Source organism: Tribolium madens, unplaced genomic scaffold (assembly GCF_015345945.1).
Source record: "Tribolium madens isolate multiple individuals breed KSU strain unplaced genomic scaffold, Tmad_KSU_1.1 Scaffold_97;HRSCAF=244;Tcas5.2_LG3a, whole genome shotgun sequence".
In the NCBI taxonomy this organism is placed as follows: Eukaryota; Metazoa; Arthropoda; class Insecta; order Coleoptera; family Tenebrionidae; genus Tribolium; species Tribolium madens.
In genome coordinates, this window is record NW_025401069.1 from 5,074,854 (window position 1) to 5,095,771 (window position 20,918).

Genomic DNA, 20,918 nt, shown 5'->3' on the forward strand with positions numbered 1-20,918 from the left:
CAATTTGTTGTGTAAATTGTAAAGGAAGCAAAAATATCTTGAAATATTTTTTATATAGTTTCTTTTTTCTTTTTTTTCGTTTCTTTAAGTCCGGTACGACAGACGTGGGAGCTCAGAGATAGACTAAAGCTTTGCTTTCCAAAGAATTTAAGGATCTTTGAATTTTATTATGTTATTTTAATTCCCCTTATACTGACTAATAAATGTAGTAAAAAACAACGATATTTTTAAATCATTTATTAATTGTTGTTTTCCATATCTATTAAAAATATACATATATCTTTTATACATATTTACACAAATCGATTTGCTTATCAATAAATTAATTAATGAAGTACATTTTCTACTCCACAGGAGTAATATTAGACATCACCGTCGCCGTCGCTATGTTTGAAGGCTGGATTTTCGATGGCATTACTTTCTTTCTTCTCCAACTTTTTATCAAGTTCCTCGTTATCGCTGTTTTCTGTTTTCTTTATGTACTTATATCTCATTGCCATAAAAGCAAATATTATCATGTCCACAACCATCAAACCTGTGTATAGTAGAAAATCTGCCGACTAAAACCAAACGCAATTAATTTTACAACACTTTGCAACTGCTAAAATTATTAACTACCTGTTTTTCAAATATTTTAGCTGATTCAATAATGACGATTATAAGGTTACCAACGGCTGTAGTTAGAAGGAAGGCAGCTTGTAACACCGATTTCATGGAAATCGGAGCTTGGGAGTACGAAAATTCTAATCCCGTAATAGAAAACATTATTTCTCCTGCAGTGATTACCACATATTGCGGGATTAACCACAAAATGTGGACACTATTTGGTTGCGTAATTTCATAATATTCGACTTTCTACAATAAAACAAATTGAAATTTAAGTGTTGTTATAAATAAAAGTCTCACCTGCACTTGATTTAAGTCATTTAATGCCACCACAACTGTGTAAACCCCTCCAAGATAAAAGTTTAATTCTTTGTTGTATTTTTCAAGTTTATAAGTTCCAGGACTGATAGTAAACAAAGAGTTATTAGCGGCTGACATAGTTAAACCTTCCTTATCGGAATCCCAATAAGTCAAATTGAGGTCTGATTTTGAAGGATTCACCAAAGTCCGAATTTTCGGAAGCCCTTTCTCGTCCTTATCGATATTATCTACAAGTTTTGCGAATTCATTTGGCAGCATATAGTAAAGCAAAGCTTCTTTTTCAGTGATATTAAAATCACTTCCACTTGTGTAACTAATATAAGAGTCGCATCCTGTTATTTTGAAATCATAAAGTTTGCTTCCTTGAATACCATCGATGTCTAATTTTGTGTACCCCATTGATTTAATTTCTCGGCTTTCAATGTATGGCAGCACAGTCAGTTTTGCATCACATGGAAGCGGATTGTAGATTCTTATTTGGGCGTTTCCTTCCGTTGGCAATACAGGATACGTAGCTTCCAAAGCAAAAGAAACTCCGGCAGAAATTGCAAACGAAGCCGCTGTTAACAACCCTCCACACACCATCCGTTGTAGAGGTGTTTTGAGCAAGTTGCATTTTGCAAGTGCTGGATACAGGACGTAGGAAAACAACGGGATGAACAACAGTATCAAAAGGGGGTTGATTACTTGCATTTGGTCGGGTAAAATTGTGTAAAAACCAATGTAGCCATCCATTCTGGTTGCTTGAAACGTCCAACCGCTACCTTGTTGGTCATACAATGCCCAAAAAATGGGCAAAGGAATAAAAAGGACCAAAACTTTCAAAGTTATCTTGATATCGTCGACTAGAGTTTTACCGTATTTTGCTTCAGCACGATCCAACCAATGGTCGACTTTATCACTAGAGCGGAATTTTTGTTTAATTCCGTGCTACAAAAAAATCGCTTAAATTTTTTTGACTTTGAAAAAAGAAACTTACTCCAATGCATTTTGATACTTGGACTACAACATTTCCTTCGGGTTCTCTAATTTTATACAAGGGTTTACCAAGAACGAAAACGACTAAAATATCCTTCAGTTACGACAACAAAAGTTCATACGTTTATTATACCTATTGATACAATCATCAGTACTCCCGGGACAGCAAACGCAAGGGGGTAGCAACTATCCTCGCCAAAACAGTGCACATCTTCTCTCAAAACTGGTGTTAGAAACGTCGATATTAAACTTCCAGCGTTGATGGAAAAGTAAAACATTGAGAAGAAAGAGGCTAATTGGAGTTCTTGTTGAGGCAAAACAAACTGATCTCCTCCAAATGCTGATACGCAGGGTTTAATTCCTCCGGTTCCCAGTGCGATAAGTAGCAGACCGATCATGGAAAATGGTATTTGGGGTAAACCTATTGGTTCCGCGGAAGCTAAAGACAAAAGCACATTTCCACAAGCATATACTATCGAGACGTATAAAATCGTGCGGAATTTTCCTAGGAAACTGTCGGAGAGGATAGCCCCGAAAACTGGAAAGAAGTAGACGAACATGGCGAAGGTGTGGTAGATGATTTTGGAGTCGCTTTCGGAGAAGAGGAGGATGTCGCGTAAGTACAAGCTGAGAATTGCTAAAACAAGAAAAATGTTTAAATAAAAGTAAAGATAAAATTAAATGTTTTTTTTTTTTCTATTTCGGTGTTTGAATAAGTCTATTCCAGCACCCAAATGACGTCATTTGCGTGGTGGAATAAGTCGTTGGCGTTAATTTAATTTTAGTGACGGACTTTCTTCACAATTCATTTTCAAATGTGAAAATCAGAATTATTTTTATTTTTTACAGCCGCCTAAAATTATTCCAGATAAATGTCGCCAACCGTCGCAAAATTCTCTAGAAAAATTTTTTTTTTCGTTTTTTAATTTATAAATTGATATAAAGCGGCAAAATAGAAAAAATAGTATAAAGCACTTGTTGCAGAAGGTTCTTCAAGCACTCATTTGTTCCTCAACTCGCCGCTACGCGGCTCGTTTCGGAATTTCAAATTTGTACCTTCTGCAACTAGCAACTATTATACTATTCTGATTTTTCTTGTAGTAACATTACAAAGATTCCAATTTTATCTTGTCGGATAATTTAAAACTAAGAATTTCTTTAGGAATTTGACAATTAAACGTTTATTACTACGAAAGTTACTTTAACTTATTAACAATTCGGTATTTTCCCTTTTTTTAAGTCAAGGATTTGCTTTTTCTACTTTCTCGATACTTACTTCGCATGCCATAGTAGCTGAACCTTTCGCAGAATTCATTGCTGACAATGAAGAATACTGATTTTGGATATGGTACAGTCTAGAAAAAAGTTAAAATAAATAAAAAGGCAACTAATTTAACACTTTTTTAAATTAAAACAATAAGCATAGAAACTTATAAAATCCCAAAAAACCTTGAATTTTTTATGACTATTTGTTAAATGGAATTATCTGTTGTTATTGATGACCACACGAATACCCATTGTTGTAATCATTGTGAGACTGCAAGTTGTAGAGTCAAGGTTAGTGGGTTATTTATGGTTAATTTCCTAGTTGAGGACTGTAGAAATTCAAAAGGGCACTTTTAATTAAATGCATCGTAACAATGATCTGTTCCTTTAAATTGGAAGGAATTAATTTTTATGACGTTGGTATTTATAAACTTAAAGGATTCAAATAAATTCTTACAGGCAAAAAACTGGTTTTAGGTGAAAATTTCCTACATTATAAATTATTTATAATAACTAATTTTTGGCTAACATAACAAGAATAGTCAGCAACAAAATAAATTTGTATTACACTAATAATTTAATCATGAAACTTTTTTTCATCTCTCCAATTTTAAAGAAGTAATTTCACCAGATCTTAAAAATCGTATCTATACAATTATTGGGATGTATTTGCACATGTTTTCTACCGAATAAAATAAATCAGAAATAAAATGCTTACCTATAAACAAAAATAATACAAATTGTGATTAAACTTATAGTAGGTATTTTATAAATTTTTGATATTTTTGATACCCCGTCCAGAAACACTCGGCCCACAAACCTCACAAAATGAAAGTTTCTGGCCTTATGATACAAATAACTATTTGAAGAAAATAATTTCTATTATGTGTGTATTCTATGATTGTATTATGTACCTACTCATTAAAAAAAAATGGAAAACAGATTTTTGTCCTCCTCTTCGTTCCAAGAAGCATTCAAGATGAATTTCAATTGGACTTTGTATTCAAATCATCATGATTCATGACGTTCATAAGCGTAGACATAAAAGGTTTTGTTTTGTGTTACCGAAAGCAAAATTCTGAAGAGTAATGTGTGCAGAATATTTGTATTATTTGCGATCTTTTAAAACGTTACTAACACTAATAATTCTTAGTTGTTATCTCCGACATTTAACAATGTCGCAAGTAACGCTTTTATTTTTGTTTGTCCTCTAAAAAGCTTGTAATTAATGATCATTAGTAATTATTTTATAAATAAATACTGCAATAACCATGATCCCTGGTATGTTTTTATTGTGTAACAGTTCCGGTGTGTTGTTACTGGTAACATTAACGCAAAATTTAATTTTTATAACAAATTTCGAAAGTATATCTAATGTAAAATAGAGTTAGGTATAATTTATGTAAATTAAGTACAAACTGAATATGCATGTTTTGCAAATAAATTGTTAAAAATTATCAAATACAAAACATTGTAATATCGCTTTGTCAAGTTTATTTATAAAAATTGTGTAAAACGTTATATGGGGTAGGTACCCATTTTTTAGTGCAATAAAAAAATGTTTAGGTACGTATATTCTGATCTACCAGCAAGACTAAGGCCAAAAGTACGAGTATATGAACATTTCTTTTCCAGTATACAGTAATAAGATTTTAAATCTGATAACATTAATAAAAATTAGTTTTCCAATGAAATTAATTGTTTGTTATTTTATTTCTTATCAAAGCGGAAGGACTACAATAAGTCATTAATTATTGAATGCTAAAATATTATAAATATAAGATAATTTATTACCAAATAGAACTTTTGAGAATAATTAATGTAATAAAAATAAAATTTATTATAAAAACAATGGATTTTTTCTTTAATTTAGTAATAAGCTGAACATGACTCTTTACTAATTTATGCAATTTCACATTCTATGTAATTACAAAAAATAATAATAATATAAAAAGAGGTGTCAAGTTTTAATCAAAATTCAATAAGTAGGAGAACCGTCATTTCATTTAGAATAGGAATCCTAGTTAGAACGATCTCGTTTGTTATCAAAAAATAAATAATATTTTATGGTTTTCAAAAAATTCCAAAATCGAACACAAATATCGTGTGGTTCGTCTTTTATTAATTAATGATTTTAACAATGTTTACACAACTTTACTCAAAATAATGTTTCTGAATTATATTTATTTAATAAGTACCTACATCGTTTTGATTGAAGAGTTCGAATAATTTTCGCAACACACTGGAATTAATTTAAAAGTTAATTACTTACAGCAATCTTAACAATTTCTTGCAACTTTTACTTTAGACAACTTTTTTCTTATTTCAATTTTATAGAGTAAGAACAAAAAGTTTCGCAATAGACACTACCTATCTGCGAAGATTTACTTTTACTATACCTCTTTATTGTGTCTGGGAAGAAAATAAATAATTATTAAGGTAAATTAATCATTTAGTTGACTTTTACTAATTTGCCTACCAATAAATATTTACTAATTTGTCAGTTAAAGCAGCAACGTCGAACTGAAGAAATAAACAAACAAATTTTAGCGGATTGAAAAGTAAATAATATAATTAACACACTTAATTTTTACCTTTTCTTCCTTGATGAAACCCATCTTAATCACAATATTTTATCAAAAATCAATCACAGTTGTTGCAAACAAACATTATACAAGTGGAATTTAAAATTTGCAGTCTCTTATCATGATTCACTGAACTGAGAAACTGTTGCATGTAACGTTTTAAATTGTCAACGTACTAGAACATTTAGATTGAAATGTGTTTCAGTGTGTCAAACTTTCGTTCTGTCGAAGTGTACAAATGCACGCGCACTGACAAACCGCGACCGCTTAATAACAATGAATGAACGAAGAATGCGAATGCTGTGATATCTAGTGACAGTTTGTAGTAATGGTAAATTGGTGAGGGAATTATCTGGTCGGTTTACCAGCGATGCTGAACCGATAATACTGAAAATCTTGACAGTGGATAATTGAGATAATGACCCTAAGGTATGTAATTTATCGCTGGACGGAGAAGTTAAACAAGAAAAAAAATTCAATGATCCAATTTGTATTAAAATGCGGAATGATGGGTTTGGAAAGTTGCAATAGCGTGAGTACATATTCTACAGGTGCAAAAATCTGCAACCTTTATCGCACGACCTTTCAAGGTGGTGCTTAGACAATTATCGTAATTTTGTTTTGCAATTAAAAAAAAATAAAGACTTTATTTTCATTCACACTTGAAATTGTTTATTTTATGCCAGTTGTTAAGCACTGTATTACGTAAAGCTGAGATTAACCTGCTTGATCGTATCTACAACAATAAAAATAGGAATAATACATTTACTATTATAATGTATAGGATTAATTCATATTTTGAAGGTGCTGTATCCTCGTAAGTTATAAGATATGAAGTAAATAATCATTGTATAAAAGACATAAAAATTTTAGATGATAAAATGTTTTAAAAAATGCCAGGAAACAAGGACAGGGTCGTTATGTGAATACTAAAAAAATTCAAAAACAAAATGTCGTAAAATGTAAATCTTTTTAATAAGCAGGTTACGATGTAGTTGAAGTTAATTTGACTTTTGCTTGCTTTGTTTTTGAAATCATTTTTGTTTTATGCAACATTCAACGTACAGAGTGAATAAAAAGTATAGAACCCAACGTTTTTTTGCTTATTAAACTATTTATTTTTTGACTAAAAACTAGTTAATGAATGAATGATAAAGTAGGTAATATAAAAATGTGACGTATTATCAAAAATAAAAGTTTTCAAAATATTCTTTCATTTTTGAGTTCTGCAAAATTTTTAATTTTTTTAAATGGCCCCCCGTTATAACTCTTTTTTTTACAAAGCCTATTATATAACTATCTACATTTTTATTAAAACGTGTGTTGTAAGAAAGATTGTAAATTCAAACCAACTCATTCAAAAAATATGGTATCTTATTCTTCTCTAGATAATATTCAAAAAGTTATAGATAATTTATTTCTTAATAAGAAAATCGACGAATTATTAAACGGTTTGTAAGTATACGAATACAAAAAGATGATACCCGTGATTATGTACCGATATTAATTAATAATTAAAACATGGTACTCCAAAAATTTAATTTGTTTAAGCATTATTACTAATTCACAGGTAGTGGAAGTGTGTTTATTTTCCTTTGGGTTCAAGGTGATAACTTTAACGCATTTTATTTATTTATACAAAATAATTTAAATTTTATATCTAATTGGCAGTACACTATATAGTTTACACAATAATATAAATATTTAAATTAGTAATCACAAATTAGAGTTTTTTCAATCCACAGGATCAAAATTTAGTATTTTCTTCCGATGATTTACTTAGTTTCTTTTCTGACTTGTTTTCATCATTTTCTTCTTTATTTTCTTTATTTCCACTGTTATCCACATATTTATAATTTTTAGCCATAAAAGCGAAAACAATCATATCTAACACCATCAAACCTGCGAAAAGAAAGAAGTCATACGACTAAAACAATTGAAATTAATGATAAAACTCCAATTTTTTCAAATTCGTACTTGTTTGTCAAAAATTTTCGCTGATTCTATAATAACAATAATGAGATTTCCAAAAGCACTTGTTAAAAGGAAGGCAGCTTGTAAAACTGATTTCATTGACTCTGGAGCTTGAGAATAAGAAAATTCGTAGCCAGTAATTGAAAACAGAATTTCACCCATTGTTATTATAAAGCTCTGGGGAAGCTGCCAAAGGATGTGTAGATTGTTGTGTTCAGTAATCTCGTATAATTTCGATTTCTAATAAAATAAATAATTTGATAAAAAGGTAAGAAAAATTTGAATGATTTCTACCGCAATTTTTCCATCAACATTCAAGTAAGCCAACATGGTATAAACACCACCCATATTAAATTCATATTCGCTGTCTCCGAATTTGTAAGTTCCAGGATTTATGGACTGGAAGGAGACGTTGCTGCTAAGGAACTTCAAGGCTTCGTCATTTCCATCATAGAAAATCAAGTTAATGTCCTCTTTTGGGTTGTACACTAAAGTCCTGAAATAAATGAAACATAATCTGCTAGTCAACAAAGCAAAAACTAGCTACAAGCATCCTTTAGATTAAAACACTTTAATGTCATTGTTGTATTATCTCAACATAATTTTGAGAATTTTATTTTTAAACAAAACGTAAAAAGATTGCAACATCTCTTAGGTTTTTTACCTTATTTTTGGAATCCCATCCTCCGGTTTGCTGATATCATCTTTAATTTCCAAAAATCCAGTTTTAGTGATGTACAATACGTAACCCTCTGCTTCACTGACATTGAAACTGTTTCTAAAATTTTTTCCGTCAAAAGTGACCTCATATTCTAAATTTTCATGACCGTTCAACTCCAATTGGGCAAATCCATAGCCCATTGGGTTGAGTGATGTAACATTAACATCAGAATTATTAACATTGAGAATAAGAGTCGTATTATAACAAGGGTTGTAAATTCTCAATTGGCAGTTACCATCGGATGGTAAATCAGCGTCTCCACCTTCCACCGCCAGAGAAACACAAGCGGACACTGCAAAGGCAATCGCCGTCAAAAGACCTCCATAAACCATCCGCTGGAGAGGCGTTTTAAGAAAGTTTATTTTGGCGCAAAGTGGGTATACGACGTAGTTAAACAGTGGAATAAAAATCAAAATTAGCAAAGGGTTCACGACTTGCATTTGGTCGGGTAGGATAGTGAGAGAGCCGACCCTTCCATCCATTCTTGCCGCTTGGAACGTCCATCCACTCCCTTGTCGATCATAACAAGCCCAAAAAATAGGAAGTGGTACATAAATAACCATCACTTTTAAGGTAGCTTTGATATCTTCAATCAAACTGCGGTCAAACTTATCCTCCGAGTGTTCCAACCAATGGTCAACTTTTTTGTCCGATTTCCAATTTTTTTTTGCTCCGTGCTGAAAAAACACTTTCAGAAATCTGTATTTTTTTTAAATGCCGGACATACCCAAATGCATTTCACTACTTGAACGAGAACATTGCCTTCTGGGTTTTTTATTTTATATAGTGGCATTCCAAAGAAGAAAATTACTAAAACACGTAGAATTATTTTGTTGGTAAGCTATTGGGGGTAATTCTTACAAACTGACAAAATCATGAGAACTCCAGGGACGGCGAAAGCGAGGGGATAGCAACTAGTCTCTCCAAAGCAGTGTACGTCTTCTCTCAGGATAGGTGTTAAAAATGTCGATATCAAACTTCCGGCATTGATCATAAAATAAAACACCGAAAAATAGGTCGCTATTTGAAGTTCTTGTTGCGGAAGTACAAACTGGTCACCTCCGAAAGCCGCTACACAGGGCTTTATACCCCCAGTGCCCACTGCTATTAGGAATAGAGCGACTAGTGAGAATGGTATTTGGGGAATGTGTAAAGGTGCTGCAGATGCTAAAGCCAACAGGATATTTCCTGCTGCATAAATTATCGATACGTATAAAATAGTCTTGAATTTTCCCAACCAATTATCAGAAATAATAGCTCCAAGTAAAGGAAAGAAATAAGCAAGCATTGTAAAAGTGTGATAGATGATTGTTGAATCTCCTTCACTATATAACAAAATGTCTCTGAGGTAGAGACTGAGAATTGCTAAAAATACAAAACTGTGTCAAGTCTTCCCGATTTTTGGTATTACTTACTTCGCATGCCATAATAGCTGAACCTCTCGCAAAATTCATTACTTATGATAAAAAATACAGATTTTGGGTAAGGAATACGCTAAAAAATAACGAGTTAGAATAATATTTCACTTGTGTAAAGTGTGTGAATGCTATTTTATACACTACCTGAATTTGTGTATGTGTTTTGAGTGTGTCTATAATAACCTTAAATGAAGAAATTGAAAGAAAAGTTCAGACAATTTTTAGCTTAAGATAAATAAGTATAAGTAGTACATATACGTGCAAGAAAGAGAAAAGCAAAGATATTTTTTTGTAAAAAAGAAAAGCTTAAGTAAACTTATTTTATTTCATTCGTAACAAAAGAAGTTAATTTTTTCCATCAGGAACATGTTTTGCATGGTGATCTACAATCTACAATTTACAATTAGCAAATAAAGTCATTGGTATTGGATAAAACATTGAAGTGATGAAATGCAATTCACTTGTTGACCGGGTAAGGTTACGATTACAAAATATGCATAAATGTAAATTTTCATGGCAAAATTTCCATTTCGTTAAAAACAAATTGCTTTTGTACACTCACTGTTGATATCGTAAATCAGGGTCAAACTGATAAAAAAAATAAAGCATCATACTTCTCGTAGGTATATCATAGGAATATTTCGTAATATTTTAGGCAATAACAGAAAAAGGAAAAAGAAGGAAAACGCAAAAAGAGTAAAGCCAGATAGCTGGATAGCTTCCAAGAAATAGGCGTTTGGGTCTTTAACCAATTTTAAAAAAATTACTCCATTTAGTTTTATGCTTATAAAATTAAATAAAGAACCATACGCCTATCTTCAGTTGTTAAGTAAGACATGAAGAAATTTAAAAGATGATAGTTAACCCTTTACCAAAAATTACAGTTATATACTTACATTTTTATTATTTGGTAGAAAAAGGAAGTTCTTTTTGAACAGCTTTTTATACTTACACTTTTAAAGAAATAATAAACTTTACTGAGGATCTTGCTGGGTCACAAAAACACATATCCAATATGACAGAATTACAAAGATTGATGATTGACTTGCTTAATTAAAATTTGCGTCCAACTTATTTTAAAACAGCAGTGACTAATGGATATCAATATAACTAGTTGAAATTACCCAAGTATAATGTAATGAGTATACTACATACTCGTAGATAAACTTATTATACATGTATGAAATACTTATTATAGCTTACAGGGCGACAAAAAAAATGTCATGTCGTGACAACTTGACAAGTTATGTATCATTTTGTTTGTTTCTGTGAGACAAATCAAATGCGCTAAAAAGATTTCAAAAAGCCCACACACTTTGAACTAAATAATTTTTTCTAATTTAAATGACTTTGAAATACTTTAACTTTAAAAAATCATTACTCAATAACTATTACGCCGATTTCCTTCAAATAAAGACTATTCTAAAGGGATGGACTTCCCCTTTAGAATGATATGCAATTTGAAATTGAATATTGGCGAACTTTTCTTCGAATAGTGTTCGAAAAGTTCAAAGTAATCTAAGAAAAACTCTACGAGTAATTTTTTTTTTCTTTATCTCCATCATGTAGAGAATCTTTTTGTTAGTTAGAATTCAAATTTTTGAAAGAATATACCAAGTAGTTTTCAAGATATGATTTTTAAGTTAATGTTTGCTAATCAAGCATTACGCCATATAGGATAAATGCATGTTAATCTTACTTAAAATTGTATTTTTATAAAAGTATTTGTTTTAAGACTCTTCTTTTGCTTAAAAATGGTCAATTGCATTTTCTTTGTTCTAATTAGAATAAACAAAAACTGTTTGTTTACTTAAAACAAACAAAGAGTACCTGCGTACTAATTAAAGCAAATAAAGAGTGTAGTATTTTTAGTCGTTGTGATAACTGTTGCACACGAAGCAAAATAAATCAGATGACTTATTGCTCGAAAGTGGTGAGAAAGCATTTGCTGAGAACATTTTCAAAAAAAAATCAGAAAGCTAGAACAAAGTGAACAAGTCGGAATCTGAATGGAAAGTGATTTGATTTCAAAAAAATTTGCCCTTATAGAAGAAGAATCTTAAAACAAATATTTTTATAAAAATTCAATTTTAAGTAAGATTAACATGCATTTCTCCTATATGGCGCAATGCTTGATTAGTAAACCTTAACTTCAAAAAATCATATCTTGAAAACTACTCGGTATATTCTTTTGAAAATTTGGATTACAACTAATAAAAAGATGCTCTACACGATGGTGATAAAGAAAAAAAATCTACTCGTAGGGTTTTTTTAGATTACTTCGATTTACTTCGAACTTCTTCGTACACTGTTCGAAGAAAAGTTCGCCAATATTCAATTTCAAATTGCATATCACTCTAAAGGGCAAGTCCATCCCTTTAGAATGGTCTTTATTTGAAGGAAATCTGCATAATAGTTATTGAGTAATGATTTTTTAAAGTTAAAGTATTTCAAATTCATTTAAATTAGAAAAAAATCATTTGGTTCAAAGTGTGTGGACTTTTTGAATTTTTTTTTAGTGCATTTGATTTGTCTCACTAAGACGAACAAAATGATATAAAATTTGTTAAGTTGTCATGAAATAACTTTTTTTTATCGCCCTGTGTAATAAACTTTATTGAGAATCTTGCTGGTTCACAAAAACACATATCCAATATGACAGAATTACAAAAATTGATGACTGACTTGCTTAATTAAATTTTGCGTCCAACTTGTTAAAACTTGTTAAAACAGCAGTGACTAATAAATATCAAGTTGAAATTACACAAGTATAATGTAATGCGTATACTACATAGGTATACTTAATGTACATGTATTAAATCCTTATTATAACTTATAATTATAAGATATAGTCGTGAACAAAACCATCTGTTTTTGTTAACCCTTTATTAAAAAAATCCAATAAACAAACAAAACAAAATATTGTAATTAATTAAATCAATTAAAAAAAAAATGCAAATAATTGCTTGGAGACAGTTACTTAATAATAATAATAATAAGTAATAAGTTAAGAAATTGAAACTTTAATGAAAAATGTGAAGAAAAATTGAACTTGTTAGGTTTCATGTCGATCTTATTTGATTTAAAAAAAATGTCAGGTCATCCCAAAAATTGCAAGCTATTCCTATTTGTAATTTTTTACTTTCTTATTTGTTAATATTTAATTAAATTTTATAAAGATAATGGAAAACAGAACTTGTTGGAGATAGATTATTTTTAACACTGCAACTTTTCTTAAATGTTCCATATCAAACACCTACGTTTTTCCATTAATAACCTACTTTTTTCCGGTTTTGCAGGTATGCCCTGAATAACATAAGCAGAAATGTTAGACCAGTAAGTAGGTACTTCTCAAATAGATATTTTGTAACAATTTTGTAATTTACTTATATTATTATTCATATAGATAGAACTTTAAAAATGGAGTCAGAGAGATTAAACAAAACGACTAGATTTTTTTGAAATTTCATCTTTATCTATTGTTGTAATTCGTGATTTTTGTGTTGTGTACCTATTGTGTATTATGTTGTGTTGTGTATTGCATTACTGCATTTTAATCGCCCTACCTCTAACTGAGCTTCTTCAGACTCGCTATCTGTAATTTTAGGTTTTTCTTCGGCATTACTGGTGTGGCCATTTTCTGGTGTGTCGTGCGTCTCTGCAAAAACGAGATAATTAAGTGCTGTTATAATTGAGGAAAAACAAGTTCCGCATGTTATTATGAAAATAATGATAGGTTCTTTAGGCAAAAGCCTAAAAAAATTAATAACACCATAAAACTTTATTATGGGGATACTTAACGCTTGCTTCGTTAATTTGATATTTTATCGAGGAGTGATAATCGGGGATTTAGCATGTACTTTTTTACGTCAGTAATTTGTTATATTTTGGGTAGAATGTTTGCGTTCGATAAGAAAAATCATTATTAAACATTCATTAAGTTTGTAAAAACTTATAATCAGAACTTATAATCCAGACATAGCGCAAACAACTTTTTTTAAATCTATTACGTCGTGTGAGGCTTTTGGGATTTGGCGCAGCTGAAACTCTGATAACGGATAAAAACGGTTTATAACCGATAAATGCCAAGCAAAAATTTATTAAGTAATTAGTATTTCAAGTTTTCACGGATGATGTAATTTTGCGGCCTCGTAACAAATTTTGTAATCAATTTTTGTGGTCACATTTATTGTTCCCACACAGGAAATAAGTCCTCTCTATATAGAAAATACAAAAGAATTTTTTTCATGTTAAGATAAAAAATACTTAGGTGAATCGTAGCTTAATTTGGTATAAATGTTCATTAAAAAAAAAACTCAAATTAGATCGAATTAGAGAGAGTGAAAGATAAGACGTAGAAAACAATAGCACATATAAAACCATTATTTGACAATTTGATGGTTAATTTGAGAAATTTGGAGCAAGGTTTTAAGATTTAATTGTGATGATTGTTTTCATTTAGTGACAATAAATGAAATCAATGCTTTACTAAATGAGTTACATTTAACTGTGACACACTTTTTGGTTATTGTGACGTAGGTGCGTTAATAACTCTTCGTATTGGAAATCTTCATGTTTGTTTTAACCCAATAATATTTGGAATTTAAATGTAGGCGAAATTCCAATTTGTTTTTATTTTTTGCAAACTTTCACTTGTTAACATTATGTCAATAACCTTAATCCTTGAAAGTGTCTTTCATAATTTGTATAAAAGGTCCATATAAACCACACAATTTCTTTTAAATCATTTTTAAGAGCAACATCCTAATGCTCTTGAAACGGAATTTTGCAAAGATGTCGCTACTGAAACGTTTATGCAACATTGTTTTGAACGTTAGGAAACCAGAATGGAAAAAACATGACGATGCTTAAAATATAAACTTTAGATTTTATTATCTTAGATAAAATTAATACAAAGATTTTATATCAGACTTAAGTGTCGGTGTAAATGGTTTATGTCGAAATTATTTTTTATTTCAGAGAAACGAGAGTGTAGAACTAAAACAAATATTTTTTGGAAGAGCGTATTGAATTTATATCTTCATCAACAACAGTGATAATCAGTAGTGGACATTAATTGAAAAAAACAATAAGTATTAGATAAACAATATTATATGAAAGTGAAAACAAAAATTTTATATATGAAAAAGATCATCCAGTAGATGATTTATTATTAATAATGGTACAAAAAAATAATTCTTTTTATCACTTCACTCCAACTTTTTATTTATTGCATTACTTAGTAATGTGTCATATTTAAAGTCCATTCAATCTTGATAACATTTGATTTTAATCAAAGAAATGGAGTCACCTGTTGATTTGATGTCATGGAAAATTCATTTCAACAAAGTTAAAACAAATTCTGTGTTTAAATTTCTTTATCTACGACTGTTTATTATAGCTATTATAGGCGTATTCATAGACACATAATTTAATTCGTACGAATATTACACTCCATAGAATCTAAATTCATATTCCACGAGTGGAATATAGGTAGTCATATTCCACGACTCTACACTGTGTGGCCTAATGTTTGAACACAATTTGACATTTTTATTAATTAAATTAAAACGGCAACTTTGTCAATACCACAAACCAAAAATATTTTATAGTCGTAGATAAAGCATAGTATTCTACTCGCATATAATGGATATTATTCACTCAAGTGATTAAAAAATTCGTCTACAATTCGTTTTTTAAACTTCACCTTGGTGAATAGGTATGCTCGTTGAATAATATACTATTATGTATTTCTAGTTCCGAATTTAAAATAAAATTAGTTGAAATAATAGTGGAGCATTGCTACATCAATGTGTGTGGCAGTTAAATTATTCACATGCATAATAATTATTGTATGAAGATTTTTTGAATTTCAATTCAAAGTTCTACATACAAATAAATACATACAATGTTCTGTGCATTCATGTACTTCTCTAAGAGTTTATAATTACACTAGACTACAAATTTAAAACTTTTTTTGCCCTTTAAATAAAAAGTGGTAAATTTGAATATGACCTTTGTTGTATCACATAAGTTGAAATAACATAAATAACTTTTGAATCGTTTATAAATGCAATTATTTTAACAATTTAAGAGTACCGGATAAAGTTTGTAATGTCTTTAATTTTGAGAGCGTATACAAGAAAAATGTTTTATTTATTTTAGGGAGTCATCATTGATTTCAAAAATGAGTTTATTTCGAACTCAATAAAATAGTACGTAAAATTGTTATGTTATACTTAGGTATTAGTACCTAAAATGAACCTTTTTGAGTCTTTAGAACCTTTAGATGTGTAAAAAACGTTATTGTATATAGTTATCGAGAAAATTGATGATAATATGTATAAACTCGATTTTAATTCATATACTCGTACTTACAGTGAGCTTTTTATATTGCTAAACATAGGTCCTATGTTCAATTTTAAGAAAACCAAGCCAATCCATGATGTCTAAGTAGCGTGTCAGAAATTTAATAGAAACGAAATAAAAAATTGCTTTATTTAACAAAAGAGCTTTTGCTTCGCCTCATACTTTTGACTTGGTTTGAAAACGCTGCAAATACAATTAAAGATAGAAAAACAGTGTAAGGACACAGTTGTAGAGAATTAAATTTGTTTCAAAAAAGTCCGCGAAATCTCAATCTTCAATGGTTTAGGTTCTTATTTACGTCACCACCGGTAAAAGTGAAACGTTTCCGTCATTAAAAGCTTTAAAAATCTTTAACGAGCTGTAGGGCTGAAATCACAACTGTGTAAATTTTAATAAAATTGCATCAGTCTCTCTTGATAAAAGATATTTTTATGTAACAACTTTTTTGTTGAACTTATTAGGATAAATAGGATAATGTCTTCATACAAGAGGGACGAATTCTGATTTGTATTATATTTGAATTATGACCTTTTTGCAAATAAATAATAATGACTAATCCAAAAAACTGTTACTTCTCCAAAATCAATATATGTATTTGTTAGAACTTCACGCTTTGAAAAATGTTGGATACCTATTTATTTTCTTACTAATAACTGTAAAACTTAACTGCAAGATCTGATTTAGATTGCCAGACAAGTAAATACGTCAAATAATTATAAATGAAACAGTGAGATCAAAAAGTAAATATTTATTATAGGTTTATGGATTCTTATAAGATAAGAGGATTAAAATGTAATCTATGTAAAAAATTTATATTACAGCTGTTTTCTATGCCTTTGCTTCATGAGGGTGTACATACCTACATGTAAAAAATATAAAATCTAGACATAGTACACAGAAATTAAAAAAATTGATGAACAGTTTTTGGAATAAATGAAACAAAAAAAAATGTTATAGACATGAGTTAAAAAAAACAGCTATATAAGGAATATGCATTTAGGGCTTTTTTATGTAACAAATAACAGACAAAATTTTACTAGCAATCGAGTTTGTTATTTCCGAATCGTGTGTCAGTCAGTACTTTTCGTGATACTAGAAGATTTTGGCAAAATAATTCAATGTCGTAATGTCAAACTTGAAGCAATAAGTAGTCTTTGGAGTGTGCCTTTTGTGTAGCAACATGCGTAAGCCGTCCGTTGAATTTGGACGGCCTAGGCTGTTATGGTTGCCATATAACAAGCATAGAGATAGTACAGATATGTTCAAATAACAATCACGTATCACAAAAATTAATTTAATGTTAAAGTTAAAAAATATAATACCTGTGCTCATGATTTTTGGGTCTAGTTGTCAGAACACTACAGCACAATTTTGAATGTCTTTTTCACACAAAATCTGAGCTTAGACTAATAGAAAATAATCTTAATTCTGTAACAATTATATATCGTTGATCGACATTAGGCTTATCTATGAGATAGAACAATCAAGTGATGTTAAAAATTGATTTGAAATACATTGTTCTCATACCTAATATCGATAAGACCACGGTTGTTTTTTAATTATGTGTTATCATTAAGCAGGCCACTTAATAATTACTTCTTCACGAGAGATGATAATTTCCGTTATGTTTCAAATCAAGAGTCATCAATTTTTGTTGTTCCCTCGTTAGTTTACACTGTCATCATCTAAAAGTATATAACTTTTATTTTTGGATAATTCATTTATTATTTTGTATACGAGTAAAAAATACTATTGTATGCTAAAGAAAAATTAATTAAAAAATTAAAAAGTAAAATAAGAATAATGTTCTTTAATTTTATTAAATAAATTAAATTAAATTAAATTATACATAGAGCTTGTTCCAAATCTGGTGGCGAACTGACGTTGTCAAAAATGACTGAATTTTGACACTAAACATATGTTTACTATTAAAAAAAAAAATTGTTCATAGACGTCGAACCAAATAATATTTCAAAACCACTGTTATTCTTTAAAAAAATGTAATAAGTAGGTACTCATATACATAAGATGAAGAATGGTGAACACATTATTAAATTGTTAACGCTTGAAAATAATTTTTAAGAATGACATCTCTAACAATCCTTGTTTTCAAAATCACTAAAGCAATAATCGCTTTCATCGTTGGTTTTAATAAGTTCATTAACGATTACATCTAAATAATTTTTCCTACTTAAATATTGGTTTTCCGATTGCAAACTGTTGCAAAATGACAGCTAAGAAAATTTTAGAAAAAAAGTACGCCCATGTATTTTTTTATCTTAACCAAGTGGGCGCATACCAAGTGTCTTCTCTGTCACTGTCAGTTCGCCACCATATATGGAATAAGCTCTATGTATATTTTTTAGAAAAAAATCATGTAAATAAATGCAAATAATTAGATTCTCCACATTACAAAAATCCGAATAAACTTATAATAGTTAAATTTATATATTTTTATAATTTATGTTCTTAATTTGAATTATCTCTGTTAATTGTAGAGTAGAGTAAATAAAAGTTTAGAAAACCTTACAGTTACTTATTATATTAGTATAAAGATGTTTAAGCAAATTAATGCTACACTGTCTTAATTACTACATAAATACGTAATACATTAATCAATTAGAGGGGTATAAGTACATTTTTTTATAAAATTATTCCATTAAATTAATATAGATATAAGTGTGCCTAAAAAATTATCAAAGAATCCAAGGGTTAATAGCATCTTGAAAAGTCACAAGGTAAATGATACGTTCACCATAAGTATTTTATTATTGTTATTTTGCATTCACAATATTTTTATTTATCACAAAACAAAAATGATAGTGTAACTATTGTATTTTTTTTTTAATTTTATATTAATACAAACTTTTAATAAGTAAGAAACTAATAAAAGTAGAAAATCTAAAGCTTTTTTGAAAAACGAATCAACGTTGTACATACATACATACATACATACATAGATACATACTCTCTTCTCTAATAATGAATATTTATCGTGACGAAAAAAAATTTTTTGGCTGAGGATATTCAAAACTTCGTTGTTTTTGTATAAAAAGGAGGTCAAGTATAAACAAATTACTAACCCAATCAATTCAAGCAAAAAAACACTCTTCAGCAGTTGTCATAAATAATAATAGGTTATAATTATGTGGTTTATTTGGAGATTGTCTTAATGAATGTTTGAGTTTTACAGGTCTGATTTTAAAAGAAATATTTCTAGACTGGTAGTAATGTAAAGAAATAAATTAAATCAGTCTTTAGAGACCTAAAATAAAGTTTTAATTAATATACATTTATAATGTAAAATACCTATGGCCCATTGTAACATGTACATGTCCAAAAACTACTTCACTATTTATACAAAGAGTTTTACTGTTAGGTATATAGCGTAATAGTTGTCTATAGAATAAATCCACTTTACAGTCAGTTCGAAAAAATATAAAACAAACCTAATTTGGAAAACGTGCTTGTTGTCTCTGGTAATTCAAATTCTTCAGGATCACTTGTGCTAACTTGCTGGTACATGATTAGTAATTACAAGTGAATTATTGAAAATGACACTTTAATGGAGTAGGATATGTTACTGTATATCGCAAATCTTGATAAAAGTTATGTTAAATAATTTTCTGTTATCATTATTTGTTTTATATTATCTGAAAACTTTTCTCTTTGCGGTTAATTTTTTGTATAAATTTGTACATACAGAGGTATCTCAAATTATGTACTTACTCATAAGTTGAACGCAAATTAAAAAATACATTATTATTACAAATGGACCATTGCAAACATTGCTACATATGATAAAATAAGATTATTTTCTATACTCCAACAAAATTGAGTTTGCTATTTTGCTAGGAACTTTATACAAAAAACATAAAGTATGAAAATCATTTTTCTGTTCAAGTTTAAGCTCGCCCTACACGGGCTGTATTTCTTGTGTGGCTTAAAATTATAGTAATATTATTCCCATTATACGTTTACTCTTATCAATATCAAAAGATTTCTTTTTTATCTTTATTTTCGAGACTTTTCATTATCTAAAAAAATCTTGTCTTGATGCCAAGGGTTTAAAATTCTTAAGCATATTTTCTTAAAATCAGTATCACCCATTTTTTAAACCATTAATTTAAGTTTGTTGAAAAATGATCATTACTGCATTAAATAGTTTTTTCAAAAAAAAAAAAACAAATAAAAAAAGTTGAAATTGTTTTATCAAAATCAAAGCAAAACTATATCAAACAACAGAAAAAGTTTTGATTAAAAACACTATCTAAACGATAGAATAACAAAAACTTTTGTTTGGCACTATATTTAGACGATTCCACATGCTATTCTTATTTCCAAAAAAGTTCAAAGTTTTAAGAAAAATGTATCATGACAACACAAAACCAATAAAAAAATAATATTAGATTTGATAAAAACGTTGTTATTTTTAATATGAAAAACGGTTCAGCTTTCGACATATGCACAGAAGCTAATGTGGAAAACTATTTTAGTTCGACAGGTAAATTTGGACCAGGCTATACACATAAACACGATTAAATAATTAATAATGATAAATATCCATATGGAAATATTTATATTATCTATAAGTATTGAAAATCTACAAGTGTACAATAATTTCCTTTTTATCCCACTTATGTATGATATGAGATCACACATAAATGAATCATATGTACA

General features: G+C 29.2%; 1 protein-coding gene across 5 annotated transcripts; it reads right to left on the reverse strand.

Moving 5' to 3' along the window:
- Window positions 1-222: 222 nt before the first annotated feature.
- On the reverse strand, window positions 223-19,816 carry LOC123014377 (peptide transporter family 1). Of its 5 annotated transcripts, none has more exons than XM_044413452.1 (9): window positions 19,688-19,816; window positions 13,436-13,527; window positions 9,867-9,945; window positions 9,313-9,816; window positions 9,179-9,261; window positions 8,395-9,128; window positions 8,025-8,226; window positions 7,734-7,970; window positions 7,385-7,683 (listed from the first exon to the last, which is right to left on the reverse strand). In XM_044413452.1, the coding sequence occupies exons 1-9, from the start codon at window positions 19,761-19,763 to the stop codon at window positions 7,504-7,506; spliced, it is 2,187 nt and encodes a 728-aa protein (XP_044269387.1). In that variant the 5' UTR covers window positions 19,764-19,816; the 3' UTR covers window positions 7,385-7,503. The 5 variants fall into 5 exon arrangements, with proteins under 5 accessions (XP_044269386.1, XP_044269388.1, XP_044269391.1 ...); XM_044413455.1 differs by lacking the exon at window positions 19,688-19,816 and adding an exon at window positions 17,561-17,695; XM_044413451.1 differs by lacking the exons at window positions 7,385-7,683; window positions 7,734-7,970; window positions 8,025-8,226; ... (2 more) ...; window positions 9,313-9,816; window positions 9,867-9,945 and adding exons at window positions 223-560; window positions 619-855; window positions 907-1,857; ... (1 more) ...; window positions 2,039-2,542; window positions 3,182-3,260.
- Window positions 19,817-20,918: the final 1,102 nt, after the last annotated feature.

What these genes read in the sequence shown, in the direction of transcription:
- LOC123014377 (XM_044413451.1), bottom strand. Translation starts at nt 19,763, where the DNA reads ATGTACCAGCAAGTTAGCACAAGTGATCCTGAAGAATTTGAATTACCA. An exon ending in AAGCACGTTTTCCAAATTAG is followed by an intron (nt 13,528 to 19,687) that starts GTTTGTTTTATA and finishes TCGTTTTTGCAG; the next exon opens with AGACGCACGACACACCAGAA. An exon ending in CTAAAATATTTGAAAAACAG is followed by an intron (nt 561 to 618) that starts GTAGTTAATAAT and finishes GTTTGGTTTTAG; the next exon opens with TCGGCAGATTTTCTACTATA.